The following is a 13,767-nucleotide window of genomic DNA, read 5'->3' on the forward strand; positions in this document are numbered from 1 at the left end:
CCATTTAATGCAGCCAAGTGAAATTCCTTTCCCCACCTTAGAAAGCACCACTAGATAATACAGCAGAACTGATCCTGCAGAAAGGTTGCTGGAGGGTCAGGCCGTGGTCATAACTAACACCACATTCCCATTTTGTTTGCTGGATAATTTTTTAATAAAGTGAGGTTTACATCACCAATATTTAAGAATGGCTATATGCACAAAAGAAAACACACCTTTTTGGTTAAGGGGTGAGGAAGTTAGAGAAAGCATGAGAAACAGGGAGCATGTGGGGTGAGGCAGGGCAGGAGTGGAAGGCTGCAGGCACCCCCAGCTCACTCCCTGCCTGCGGCAGCACCCATGACACTACAGATCAAGGAGTTATGAATGACATGGATTCAGATTTCTTTCATTCTAGACTTCAACCTAGCCTTAACCTTTTGTTTCAGCACCAGTCTAACAGAGCAGCGCAGGCGTTTCTCATCCAGCAGCAATGCTATTTCCTCACCCAGGGCAGGTGCCTGGGCTGACCCTGACGGGAGCCTCCAGGAACACTGCCTTGAGAAGGCACCACCTAGGGGCTATGAGGTCCCTGAAGACCAACTGGTGCCTGTGATCTACAAACAGACAAATATTTGACCTTTGTCTTCAATGACATTTACATATAAATAGACATAAATAAAATCCTCCATAATTTACTCTTAAGTCTAGGAAGATGTGGCTCCCACAGATTTTCTAATGACAAAAGTGTAGCTGTGTGCGGTTCTTGATTTTCACCCAGGTCTCACTGTAGCGCAGAACATAATGAAGAAGTGTCACACACACATTTAAAGTAAAACATGATACATTCACACTGTTGACTCAGACTGGAGTGATGCTCACTGCAAAAAAACAAAACAAAACAAAAAACCCTTATTTAAACCTTAAAAAAATGAAACACACCAACTGCAATTGTTTAGGCTATAAAAGTTCTAATGTAGCAGCAAAGGATGTTTATAGAAAAAATATACTTTTAAGAAAATAGCTGAAAAAATCTAAAGAGATAAGGTATAAAAAGTTTAAAAAATATATCTTAAGACAAAATACTGCCCAAAACATGTAAAACTGAATTGTAAAAATTCACCTATCTAAAGGTAAAGGAGGTTGATGCAGCTGCGGCTCACCGTCCTCTACAGTGGGGGACACAAAGAGACACGAGGGGCCCAGGGCTGTGGGGACGTCAGAAGACAAGCCTTCCAGAACAGCCTCTGCCTGGCCCTCCACAGGGGGGGAGTGGGACGGGCCTAGGGCTGCAGCCCCACTGGTAATGGGCTGTTCTGGGATTTCTCAGAATCAGCAGACGGGCAGCAAGGCTGGGCCGCTGGCGGCAGGCGCACCCTCCGTGGGAGCCAGTGCTCACGTGTCAATGCGTCAGAGGCGGCTGTGAGCACTCAGGGCTCCTGCTCAGGTCTCCACCAGGATCTCCACCACGTGGTCCAGCTCGCCCAGGTCGGACTTGCAGCTGGAGCTGGGGGCCGGGGTGGCCGGAGCCAAGCCCTCGAGCCCTTCACAGGGGCCCGACCTGGCACCCCCCATCATGCCTGTCAGTACTGTGTCCAGGTCGTAGTAGGGGCTGTCCACGTCTGAGAACAGCTCTTCCATGCAGCTGGGGTTTTTAGTCTCCAGCGTTTCAAATATCTGATCAAGTGACTTGTGAAAGCTTCCTCTGTTTTCTCGAGGGCCATCCATCTCCCAGGCGCTGCTCTGCGGGTGCCTTGGTGCCTGTGCTGAGGTGACTGGGCAAAGGTCAGAAACTGGACCCTGTGTGTGGCCGTCTCCCAAGCCAGGGGCAGGATGCGCCCCCTCCTGCCCCCACGCTGCACGGCACAGGATCTCCGTGGAGACCAAGCGGTCGAGCGGCGCCCGCTCTGCAGCCTGGGGTGCCACTGCGCGCCACGTCCCATCCTGCGTCATCTCCTCTTGGATCTGCCGGACCGTGTTGGCAATGAGGACTGAGCGGCACAGGTTGGGCTCCACAAGCATGTGGCAAAGCTGCAGCTTCACCAGAGACATGTCCAGGAGCGACTGCCGCTGCAGGCTGTATGAGGACACTGTCTTCAAGCCGGCCAGGGCTCCCTCCACATCTTCCTCGTGGCCAACACATTTCCTCTTCAGTCCTCGTGCAAACATTGTGTCCTGCAGAAACCAAGGAAGATACCACTGAGCACACGGCAGACTCTCTAGCGGACAGCGCCCCTTGGATTTCGTCTGACTGCCCGCACTGTACGCAAGGAGCAGCGACTCCGTAACTGGCAGGGACGTGACACAGCTGTAACTCCCTAACAGAGCTGAGACGTGGAGCCCAGTGGGAGACCCCCACCCCCAGATCAGCTGCCATCCTGCCTAATCCAGGCACAGTCACGTGGTTAGAAACGACAAACCTCTCAACTGTACCACGACAGTGTTTTACAGCAAAAAAGATAAATGAACTAAAAATAGGAGAAATATATAAGAGAAATATAAGTGTTCGAGAGCTTGGCTGAAAATCTGTTTCAAAAAATCTAACTGTGGTGTGTACAAAAGAAGAGACCCTGGGGTAACATGAGATTAATGTGAACCGTGCCAGCCTGCAGAGGGCGCAGGGCTGGGGCCGGACAGGGCCGGACACACACACATACCATTCTGACTTCCCTCAGGATCCTGCCTCGGACAAAGTCACTTCTGCGTTCAGAAGAGTTAGTGCCTTCCCCCCTCAATGCTTTCACTAAAAGCCTCTATATGTCGCAGACAGCCGTGCTGGAAAGCTGTGCCACCAGGAACGCGCAGGGGAAGGACTGCAGGGCTGTATGCTCGTCCCATGCAGCGAGTGGTCTGTGTTTCGTGCACAATTCTCCAAGGGACACAGGGTCTCCTGGCCGAGCCTATGTGGCCCTGGACAGTCCCTTGCTCCCACATCCGCCCATGCTGCCTGCCTTAGGGATCACACCCATTCCTTGGCTCCCCCCACCCGCCCCACCAGTTCATTTCTCCCAAGGTGCACAGGCTCTGCCTGGCTGCTTTCTACTTGACATCTCTCAGGTCAATGCCCTCCACTCGAGAGCTCTGACCAGCCCGTACAACCATGGCCTCAGGGGCCACCTCCCCTCTCATCTCAACTCCTTTCTCTTCAAAGGAACCAAAACATGGCAGGGTGTGTGTGTGTCCGGGGCAGGGGGGGTGGGTTCCTCACCAGTGTGTTGTGGCAGCCCAGAGCTGGCCAAGGCAGCGTTTCTCAGCGTATGCCTCAGCACTGGCGCTGTTGGTTGAAGATGCAGATTCCTGGATCTTACCCCAGACCTGGGCAACTCCGGGATGGCACCTAAGGCTCAGCCTTGCTGGGCAGGTTCCACTAAGACGCACAGCACAGATGCACTAGATGGACATTGGCCATGTCTACTCTTAGAAGTGCAAGTCTGTGCAAACTGGTTTTTTTTTTTTTTTACCTGATTCTAAATTGGGACATCTCTGGGGCACTAAAGGCAGAACAGACAGGAGGGTGGGCTCTGGCTTTTGACAGGTGCCATTCTGAGCCAGTGCCGCCTGTGGGGAGCTGGGAGGATGACAGCTGGCTCAGGGCCACACTGGCCGGCAGAGTCTGACAGGACAAGCATCTCACGCATGATTAAGTTTCTCTCTTCTCATGCTTGTAATGTAGTGAAATATTATTTCAAATAATTCAAGTTATGCATAAATAGGGTTACAATCTTTTGAATATGCAAACTTTGGAACTTCTTTTTCTCTTAGTCAATCTGATGGCTCCCTGTGACCAGGGTATACCCAGGTGCTTTTGGAAAGCTGGGGTATGGGAGGCATATGCTGTCTCTGCTCGGGGTCTGGAGACCAAGGATGGGAAGTTTTGCAGTGCGGGAGAACTGCCAACCATACCCCTTCCCAGGAGCCCCTCTGGAGGCTCCCACCTGCTGGTCCTACCCTTGAATTAACAGAAGAAAGGGTCCCCCTGTTCTCTGAATTTCCCTTCAGTGTCATAGATCTCATCCCCTGTGCCTTTAACACACGTAAATTTTAAAAAACTAAGTGACCTCTTGGGCATTTATCCCAGAGAAAAAGCCAATGTTCCTGCAAAAAACATGTTCCAGAATGTGCATAGCAGCTTTATTTGTAATAACTCCAAATCGGAAACAAGGAAAATGCACCCTTCACCTGGGCACGGTGACACACACTCTGCTCCATTCATGCCACCAAATCCTACTCTGCAATAGAAAGGAATGAACTGTTGATACACAGGATGGATCCTTCCACAGGGGAATTAGGCTGAGGGAGAAAAGCCAACCTCAGAAGGGTGCTTGCTGTGGGATCCCATTTATGCCACATTGCCATGTTGACCCAGAGCTGAGGGGTGGCACGGCTAGAAAGGAACCTGCGCAGGGAGATCTCGGGGGTGAGGGCCCTTCTGCTCCTGGGCTGTGGGGGTGGTCCTACCCTGACTGCACAGCGCCGGACACGCACACATGCGCCTGCGGCAGCCGTGTCATCACACAGACCTGGGGCCTGGCTGTGCATCCTACGAGGATGCCAACCCTGGGAGCAGAGGAAGGGCACACAGGACCTCCTGAACACTGCTCTGCAACCTCCCCTGGCTCTACAATTATTTCAAAATTAAAATTAAAAGAAACTTCCCTAACCCTAGCTTATTTCCCCTACAGCACCCATTTCCCCAGAGCAGCATGCCAGTGTCACCACAGGCACAGCCCTCAGGCTGGGCACCGCCTCTCACACCTGCATACACCAGCTTCTCAACTAATTCTAAATGAAGGACAGTTTACCACCAAAACACATTTACACATTTCTATTACTTTTGGTAAATATTCCAGTTCTTTGTGCCAGCCACAAATTTAACTTTTCAGAGCTTTTCCATCCCAATCCGTTGTTTAAATCACTGGCTTAAAATTGCTAAGTATATCGAGAATTAACATAAGGCTATGTCAAACTACAAAGGACACCCTGCGTTGGGGAAAAGACTAAGTCCCACGGGTTCCTCTGTGGGAAGTCAATATACCTTTTAGGTTTTTAGTTTCTCTTTCAACCTATCTCAATCCCAAGCCTGCGTAACAATGGATTAATTTAGGACCCAAACCAAATCTTCTTGAACAGCATGCATTAAGCCCAAGTTTACAGACAGAAGAACCCCTGGCTGCCTCCCCTGACTCTGGAAACCCAGCAGCACAACCCCCATAATGTGGGGCCTACAGGAGGTCAGTACGACTGACCAGGGCAATCAGGGCAACTCACAGAAGGAACAAGAATACCAATGGGACAGGCCAAGAAGACCCACAACCACACTGGGAGCCAGTTCAAGAAGCTGTCCCAAGCTCCTAGGACCCTCTGGGTCCCACTTTCCCTTCCTCTGAGTCCTTAGAAATGCCAGGTCATGAGTCCAAACCCAACGACAGACCCTCCCGCCCTTTTCTGAAAGCCAGATATGGATACTAGAAGCCTCCCACTGGGGATCTTAAGAGGATGAATTCAGTGCTTGGCCTGGTGCTGTCAGCGGTCCTAAGGGCAGCACTAGCAATACGTGACCGTCGGAAATCACCCTAATAACATCTGCTCTGAGCGAGGGAATATACCAACAAACAATGGCGGAACCACATACAGAAACAGAACTCTCAGCCATCATCTGCGGCAATCAGTCTGAAACCAGCCCTTTACCTACAGTAACCGGCCAGGAACTACACACAAAAACAGAACTCTCAGCCATTATCTGCCGCCATCAGTCGGAAACCAGCCCTTTACCTTCAGTAACGGGCCAGGAAGCCAGGTTGCCCTAGTCAGACCTGCAGGAAGCCTGGCTGCTTTCTCTAGGAACAATCCAGGAAGCTAAATAACGATTTCCACAGCAAGCAGCCCAAAATGGCCAGGACATGATTAGTAACTGACAACCTCTCCAGTTTTTGTCCCTGCTTCCAATTTAGGACCAACCAGAGAAAGCCAAACGTGTTCTAGGCCGTCTCACAGGAGCCCCACTTCTTTTTTGCTGTTGTTGTGTCGCCCAGGCTGGAGTGCAGTGGCGCGATCTCAGCTCACTGCAACCTCCGCCTCCCAGGTTCAAGGGATTCTCCTGCCTCAGCCTCCCAAGTAGCTGGGATTACAAGGGTGTACCACCAGGCCTGGCTAATTTTTGTATTTTCAGTAGAGACAGGGTTTTACCATGTTGGTCAGGCTGGTCTCAAAACTCCTGACCTCGGGTGATCCACTCACCTTGGCCTCCCAAAGTGCTGGGATTACAGGCGTGAGCCGCCGTGCCAGGCCAGGAGCCCCACTTCTAACTGGCCACCCCAGTCCCCCAAGTCAGCAGCCTCCATCAGCCATCCCTGAGCTTTCCTGGTTTCCACTGTAAAGCTCTCCTGTTCCCTCGCCTGCCTATGAGTTTCTGCCAATCACGAGAGAGGAGGGCCGCACCCTTGCTAGGGGAAGCTCTGGATAAACAGCCTCTGCCTGTTCTCACCTGGTTGCTTATTTCCACAGCTCACCATAGACAATCTGGAAGAGCATCAAAAACCATAAAACAAATTTTCTCCCAGGATCCCATCCACTCAGAAAAACACAGCCACCACCTGGGTTCCTCCTTGCCAGTCGTTTCTCCCAGCACTTTCCTCTCTGCACAAGGGAGGGAAGTTTCACACTACTGACAATTTTCCCAATCACAAATGATACCAGTTTCTAACTTTAGGTGTTTTGGTATTTCTAGCATTTGGCTTCCTTAGCCTCGATTCTTTACTTACTAGGGTGATGTGCAGGTACATTTTTAAGAGGCTTGATAAACATTATTAAACTCCATCCTAAGAAGGTGGAACGCTCCACCAACTTTCTCCCGCACTAATTTCTGCACACTTGCTGGTAAAGCTGCCTCTTGTTTTGCCAAGTCTCTACGCCCCACAGCTAAGCGTTCCTCCCCTCCTCCACTGAGCTCCACGTCTGTGTTCCTACCCTGTTCCACGGCTGCTCTCCTGCCAGGACCAGACACCCTGGCCTCCCTGTGTAGGTCCTTTTCTGGCCACGCCACCCTTCAGCTCTGGGTCAGCCCAACAATGTGGCATAAATGGGATCCCACAGCAAGCACCCTTCTGAGGTTGGCTTTTCTCCTTCGGCATAATTCTCTTGAGATCCTTGCAAACTCTTGTGTGTCAATAGTTCACAACAGAGTAGGATCTGGAGGCACAGACGGAGCAGAGTGTCACCACACCCCAGCTGACGGGAACTTTTTGCTTGTTTCCAGTTTGGAGTTATTACACATAAAGCTGCTATGGACATTCTAGAACATGTTTTTGCATGAACATTGGTTTTTCATTTCTCTTGGATAAATGCCAAAGAAATAATCGTTTTATAAAATTTAGGAGTGTTAAATGCACAGGCAATGAGATCTATCACACTGAAAAGAAATTCAGAGAACAGGGGGAACCTTTTTTCTGTCTATTCAAGGACAGGACCAGCAGGTGTGAGCCTCCAGAGAGGCTCCTGGGGAGGTGGGGGGCGGTCCTTGGCCTAGTTTCATCACTCTCAGTTGTAAGCATTCTTTTTTTTTTTAGATGGAGTCTCACTCTGTCGCCCAGGCTGGAGTGCAGTGGTGCAATCTCGGCTCACTGCAACCTCCACCTCTCAGGTTCAAGCGATTCTCCTGCCTCATCTTCCCTCAACTTCCCGAGTAGCTGGGATTATAGGCGTGCACCACCACGCCCAGCTAATTTTTGGTATTTTTAATAGAGCCGGGGTTTCGCCATGTTGGCCAGGCTGGTCTCGAACTCCTGACATCAAGTGATTTGCCCACCTCGGCCTCCCAAAGTGCTGGGATTACAGGAGTGAGCCATCACACCCAGCCACAAGCATTCTTTTAGGACTTAAACAGCCCGGGCACAGTGGCTCATGCCTGTAATCCCAGCACTTTGGGAGGCTGAGGCAGGCGGATCACCAGGTCAGGAGATTGAGACCATCCTGGCCAACACGATGAAACCCCGTCTCTACTAAAAATACAAAAGATTAGCCAGGTGTGGTGGCACATGCCTGTAGTCCCAGCTACTCAGGAGGCTGAGGCAGGAGAATTGCTTGAACCCGGAATGCGGAGGTTGCAGTGAGCAGAGATTGCCCCACTGCACTACAGCCTGAACAACAGAGCGAGACTCCGTCTCAAAAAAAAAAAAAACACACATACACACACACAAAAAAACACTTAAAACAAGTTGAATGTATACGATCTGGTGTATTCTGACAAAGGAATGCAACTCAGCAACATACCTCAATGATTTATGCAACATGGATAAATTTCAAAACATTATGCTGAATAAAAGCAGCAAGACACACACAAAAATATGTACCATAGGATTCTATTGATCTGAACCTTCAGGACAGGCAAAGCTAATCTAAGTTGTGAAAACACAGAACGGTAGCCACCATCAGGGTGGGAAATGCTACAAGGGGCCAGAAAGAATCCTCCAGGATGATGGAGATTCTCTCTCGCCCCTTGTAGGACTTGTGTAACCCAGGGACCTGCATAGATGTGCCTGGGTTACACAAGTCCTACAAGGGATGAGAGAGAATCCCCATCATCCTCCACTGCATCTCATCCCATGCACAGATCCCATTCTGGTACCATGAGAATATCCCTGTTCAGTCACTTCAAATCATTCCTCTCCAATGTTCCAAATCTCCAGCAGCTGTTAATTCTGTGCTGTACCCAATGTTTTAAAATGCTGACAAGTTTATTACTATTAATACAAAAAAGAGTAAAGCTCACAGCTGCTTTTTACAGTCGCGTGACCCCAAAGAGCTGTCACCCAGAACATGTGTTCAGGAGTGAAGAGGATAAGGTTGGGCCCAGAGAAGCTGGCCTGTGAGGATCACCCTGAATTGGATTATATCTGTGTTTGGGACAAAGTCAGCAAGAGCATGGTCTTAACCAGCCCTGAGGGATGCCTGGGCTGGGCCCAGCTCCCTGAGGGCCTCCTGTGTGACTCTTGCCTGAGGCTGCTTAACTCCTTCTAATATGGAATGAGAAAGGGCCCTATACCATACCGGTGGGGCTGTAGAGCCTAGCTCCCTGCTCGATTTTTTTTTTTTTTTTTAAGACAGAGTCTCATTCTGTCCCCCAGGCTGGAGTGCAGTGATGCAATCTCAGTTCACTGCAACCTCCACCTCCCAGGTTCAAGCGATTCTCCTGCCTCAGCCTCCCGAGTAGCTAGGACTACAGGCACGCGCCACCACACCCGGCTAATTTTTGTATTTTTTGTAGAGACGGGGTTTCACCATGTTGGCCAGGCTGATCTCGAACTCCTGAACTCAGGCAATCCGCCCATCTCGGCCTCCCAAAGTGCTGGATTACAGGCGTGAGCCACCATGCCTGGCCCCCTGCTCAGTTTTGAAGCTCTTTCTACACATCTAGTTAAATGCCTAAAATCCCACCAACTCCACAGGGTGTTACCGGGACAGCCAAGCCCTCAGTCAACTCCCAGCACTGCCCTCAGGCTTCTAAACCAAGCACCGACCAGACAGAGAAAAACGAAGAAGGCCAGACAGACTGAGGACACGTCCGACATGGCAGGTGGAACAGCCAACAGGCCACTAGGGACAGAGCAACCTAGGCCCACCGAGGCAGAGGCCAGCAGGGAGCGGCCCCGCAGTGCTGCTCAGGCAAGCAGAGTACAGCTCGGGGACTGGTCCTTCACTGCAGCAGCAGTGGCCACACCTTCGTGGCTGAGCAATACCACGAGGCTGGCTGAAAACGCAGATTCCCAGATTCTGATCAGTAGGGCTGGGACGGTTGGGGACAGACTCAACTCTGACCTAACCTGTCACCTTCACAGCTGGACTTGCACCCACTTCGAAGTTTCGGGTTTTTAAGCAAATCATCAGCAATTTCCATTCCTCACACATCAGATAAGCTTTGAAATACTTTATCGGAAAAACAGGGAGAAGAGGAGCAAGGTCTGCAGTCTTGAGTACTGAGTGGGAGCTCCACCTTCCACTACAAGTCTGCTGGAGGCTGTTCATGAACAATTACTGATATGTTAATTTCAAGTATTTGTTTTTTTTGTTTTGTTTTGTTTTTTGAGACGGAGTCTCGCTGTCGCCCAGGCTGGAGTGCAATGGCACGATCTCGGCTCACTGCGACCTCTGCCTTTCGGGTTCAAGCGATTCTCCTGCCTCAGCCTCCCATGTAGCTAGGATTATGATTACAGGCATGCGCCATCACGTCCAGCTAATTTTTGTATTTTTAGTAGAGACAGGGTTTCACCATGTTGGCCAGCTGGTCTCGAACTCGGGACCTCAGGTGATCCACCCGCCTAGGCCTCCTCTCAAAGTGCTGGGAGGTGTGAGCTACCGCGCCCAGCCAATTGCAGGTACTTTTGTTACTTAGAACGATACACACTCCTTTTCCCTGAAAACATGTTCCAATGGCAAGTTGAGGGAAACTTCCTAGCCCCTTTTCCAAGATAAAGCCTACTACTCTTCCTAGAAAAAGGGTGTAACTCACTTTGTATTCTGGATTTCTACCCTAATTATACAACATGGTGACACTTGAAAATAGAGTGGTTGTACGTAGAAAGTTTATAAAACCTAAGTTTTGTGAACAGGCAATGTTTTTCTGTGGCTCACTTTGAGAGAACGGTTATCTGGGTCCCGCCGTCCCGTGCGTCCCACACGAAGGCCACAGGAGAAGCGAGGCAGCGGAGACCCTCTATTCCAGCAAGCTGTCGGAGCCTTTGTCACGACGATCCTGTTTGCGGGACGAGAAGCGTTTGAAAGCGCGGAGGGAAGCTTGCCTCTGACTTCTGCAAGTGTCTCGGGGGACTTTCCCTAGTCCCACCTCGGACCGCCGGAGGAGCCCAGGGAAGACGGCGCCGGCCGACCCGCCCGGGGTCTGGGCCTCCTCCCGCATCCGCGGCCCTCTCCGCGGCCGGGCTGCAATTGAGGGGGCTGCGGCGCGCCTGGCGTTCCCTCCGCTGCAACTAGAGCCGAGGTACGGGAAGCGCCGCTGCGTACCCCAGCCGGGCCCTCGTGAAGCGGCTCCCGCGTGGGGCCGCCCGCAGGCCTCGGCAAAGCCCCAGCTCCGCGCTCCGCAAGGAACGCAGACGGCGGCCCGGGCCCCTCTGTTCCCCGGGCCCCCTCAGCAGCGGCCACCCCGCGGGGGAACCAGCGCCCAGGAGGGCAGCGAGGGCGCCGCGGCAGCCCCAGCGGTAGTCCCGGGCGCCGCCTCCGCCCCGGACCCAGCGCCAGGAGCCACAGACTCCGCGCACCGCCCCCAGGCTCCTCCGCGCCCTGCAGCACAAAAGTGCACGCCGCCGTAGACGCCCTAGCGGTCGCCGGGCCCGCTCACCTGACCCGCGAGGCCGCCCGCCGGGTCCTCTGCTCAGCCACCGCCACCGCCGCTGCCGCCAGCTTCCCGCCGCTGAGGGAGGAGCGCCCGACGGCGCGGGGCGGGGCGAGAGACCGCCACTCGGCGTCCACAAAGGGTCGGCGCTGCGCTCTCCGCGCGCTGCGCCCGCTGATTGGCCACTCGCGGGCCGGGGGCGGGGCCTCTTGTTCAAACCCACGCGGGCGGGGCATCTGTGGCGCGTGTTCCCGCGCTGCGGCGACGGCCGTTGGGGCTCGCGCGCGCCCTCGGTTGCCCCGCCCCCGCCCCTGCGCCGGCCCCGCCACGCCCACGCCCCGCCGGCTCCCAGGTCTCCCCGCGCCCAGTCCGGCCCCGCCCCGCCAGCTCCCAGGTCTCCGCGCGTCTGGCCCTGAACTGAACGCGCCTGCGCCTGCGCCTGGGGCCGACGTGGGGCCCTCGGGCGGGCGTGGCGGGGCAAACTGAGGTTTGGACTCTCTCGCTTCTGCCTGGCTCAACTTCTCTGCCGAGGCATCCGTGCCGGGGTCGGGAGGAGCCGGGCACGGCAATTCCCGGGCGGCCTGGGCTCCGAGGTCTATCCAAGCCTCTCCAGAAACCGGGCTTATCTCCAAAGGCTTCCTAGGTTTACACGTAAGAAATGTAACGTGAAAGTTCAAAGCAGGGGACACGTGTTTTAAATCTCTTAGTGGAAAAGGTTTTAAATAGGATGCGAGAACCTGCAATCATTGACTTAAGTAATACTCTGAGCGCCTGCAGCAGGCCCGGCAGGCGTGGCTGCAGCTGAGAACCAAGTGCTGATAGTTGGGGGGGAATCCTCAGATCAATCCGCAGGTGCGGATGCGCCAAGGTCGGTGGTAAATGCTGAAATGCTGTCGGAGAACCTGGGAGTGACGTGGCGGCGCTGCTCACATAGGTCTCTAGGATAAGGGGCGTCTAAAAGCACCAAAAGGAAGAGTGGACGAGAATTCAGGAGAGGAATGGCTGGGACAAAGCCCGAGGCAGGGGCAGGAGGCAGGAGCACGTCTCAGTGCGGTGAGAAAGAACCCTGTGATCTCGTGGGAAAGTTTTAAGTGTGAGGGGTGGAGGGACTTTTGGGCTATTCTGGGAGTGCGATGGAGACTACTGGCATGGTCAGCAGAGAAGGAACTGGAATCTGAATTGCGCTTGAAAAGAATCACTGTTCTTATTTAAAAAAAAAAAAAAAGGGGGTCTCTTTCGCCCAGGCTGGAGAACAGTGGCGTGATTATGGTTCACTGTATCCTCGAACTCTTGTGCTCGAGTGATTCTCACGCCTCAGCCTCCCAAGTAGCTGGGACTACAGAAGTGTGCCACTACACCAAGCTAACTTTTTTTTTTTTTTTTTTTTGGTAATTTTGTAGACACAGGGTATTGTCTTGTTACACAGGCTGGTCTCCAACTCCTGGCCTTAAGTGATCCTCCTACCTTGGCCTCCCAAAGTTCTGGGATTACAGGCATGAGTCACCACAACCACCAAGAATCACTGTTGGTAATAGATTTGGAGGAGGTGGCAGGAAGGCTGGAAGTAGAAAATCCCATTAGGTTACTGCCCAGGTAAAAGAAAATGGGACTTGATAAAGGTGACTACCTGAGAATTTAAAGTTTATGCATGTCAAAGTGAAAAGACGAATGGGGAAAAAAGTTTTTCCTGGCTGTATCCCACATAAAGGTTAAATTCCTTAATATACAGATATTCTGCAAATGCAAATAAAATCTAGATCACCAAAGAAATAGATTGGAAATAGTGGCACCCACCTGTAATCCCAGCTACTCAGGAGGCTGGGGTGAGAGAATCCCTTGAGCCCAGGAGTTGGAGGCTGCAGTGAACCATGATTGCACCACTGCACTCCAGCCTGGGCAGCAGAGTGAGACCCCATCTCTTAAAAAAAGAAAAGAAAAGAAAAGTTGGCGTAGAATATAAACACAGTTCAGAGCAAAGAAAATACAAATGCTCCTATACAGGCGAATAGATGCTCAGCCCCAATCAGAACAAGAGCAGTGGAAATTAAAGCTATGCTGGAGTGCTGTTTGCCACGGGTCAAATTGGCAAAGATCTAAAATAATGTCTGGAGTAAGATAATATCTTCCAGAGCGTATTAGTCTATTCTCATGCTGCTAATAAAGACATACCCGAGACTGGGTAATTTATAAAGAAAAAGAGGTTCAATGGACTCGCAATCATGGCAGAAGACAAAGGAAAAGCGAAGGGACGTCTTACGCGGCGGCAGGCAAGAGAGCGTGTGCAAGGAGCTCCCCTTTATAAAACCATCAGATCTCAGGAAATGTATTCACTATCCGGAGAACAGAACAGGAAAGACCTGCCCCATGATTCAGTTACCTCCTGCCGGGTCCCTCCCACGACATGGGAATTATAGGAGCTACAATTCAAGATATTTGGTGTGATATTT

At 52.1% G+C, this 13,767-nt stretch overlaps 1 protein-coding gene across 1 annotated transcript; it reads right to left on the bottom strand.

Annotated features, from left to right (window-relative positions):
- Positions 1 to 130: 130 nt before the first annotated feature.
- CDCA4 (cell division cycle associated 4) lies at positions 131 to 11,625 on the bottom strand. Its single transcript, XM_055361729.2, has 3 exons — positions 11,327 to 11,625; positions 10,606 to 10,726; positions 131 to 2,154 (listed from the first exon to the last, which is right to left on the bottom strand). The coding sequence occupies exons 1-3, from the start codon at positions 11,554 to 11,556 to the stop codon at positions 1,423 to 1,425; spliced, it is 1,083 nt and encodes a 360-aa protein (XP_055217704.1). The 5' UTR covers positions 11,557 to 11,625; the 3' UTR covers positions 131 to 1,422.
- Positions 11,626 to 13,767: the final 2,142 nt, after the last annotated feature.

This window comes from Gorilla gorilla, chromosome 15, assembly GCF_029281585.2.
Source record: "Gorilla gorilla gorilla isolate KB3781 chromosome 15, NHGRI_mGorGor1-v2.1_pri, whole genome shotgun sequence".
NCBI classification, from domain to species: Eukaryota; Metazoa; Chordata; class Mammalia; order Primates; family Hominidae; genus Gorilla; species Gorilla gorilla.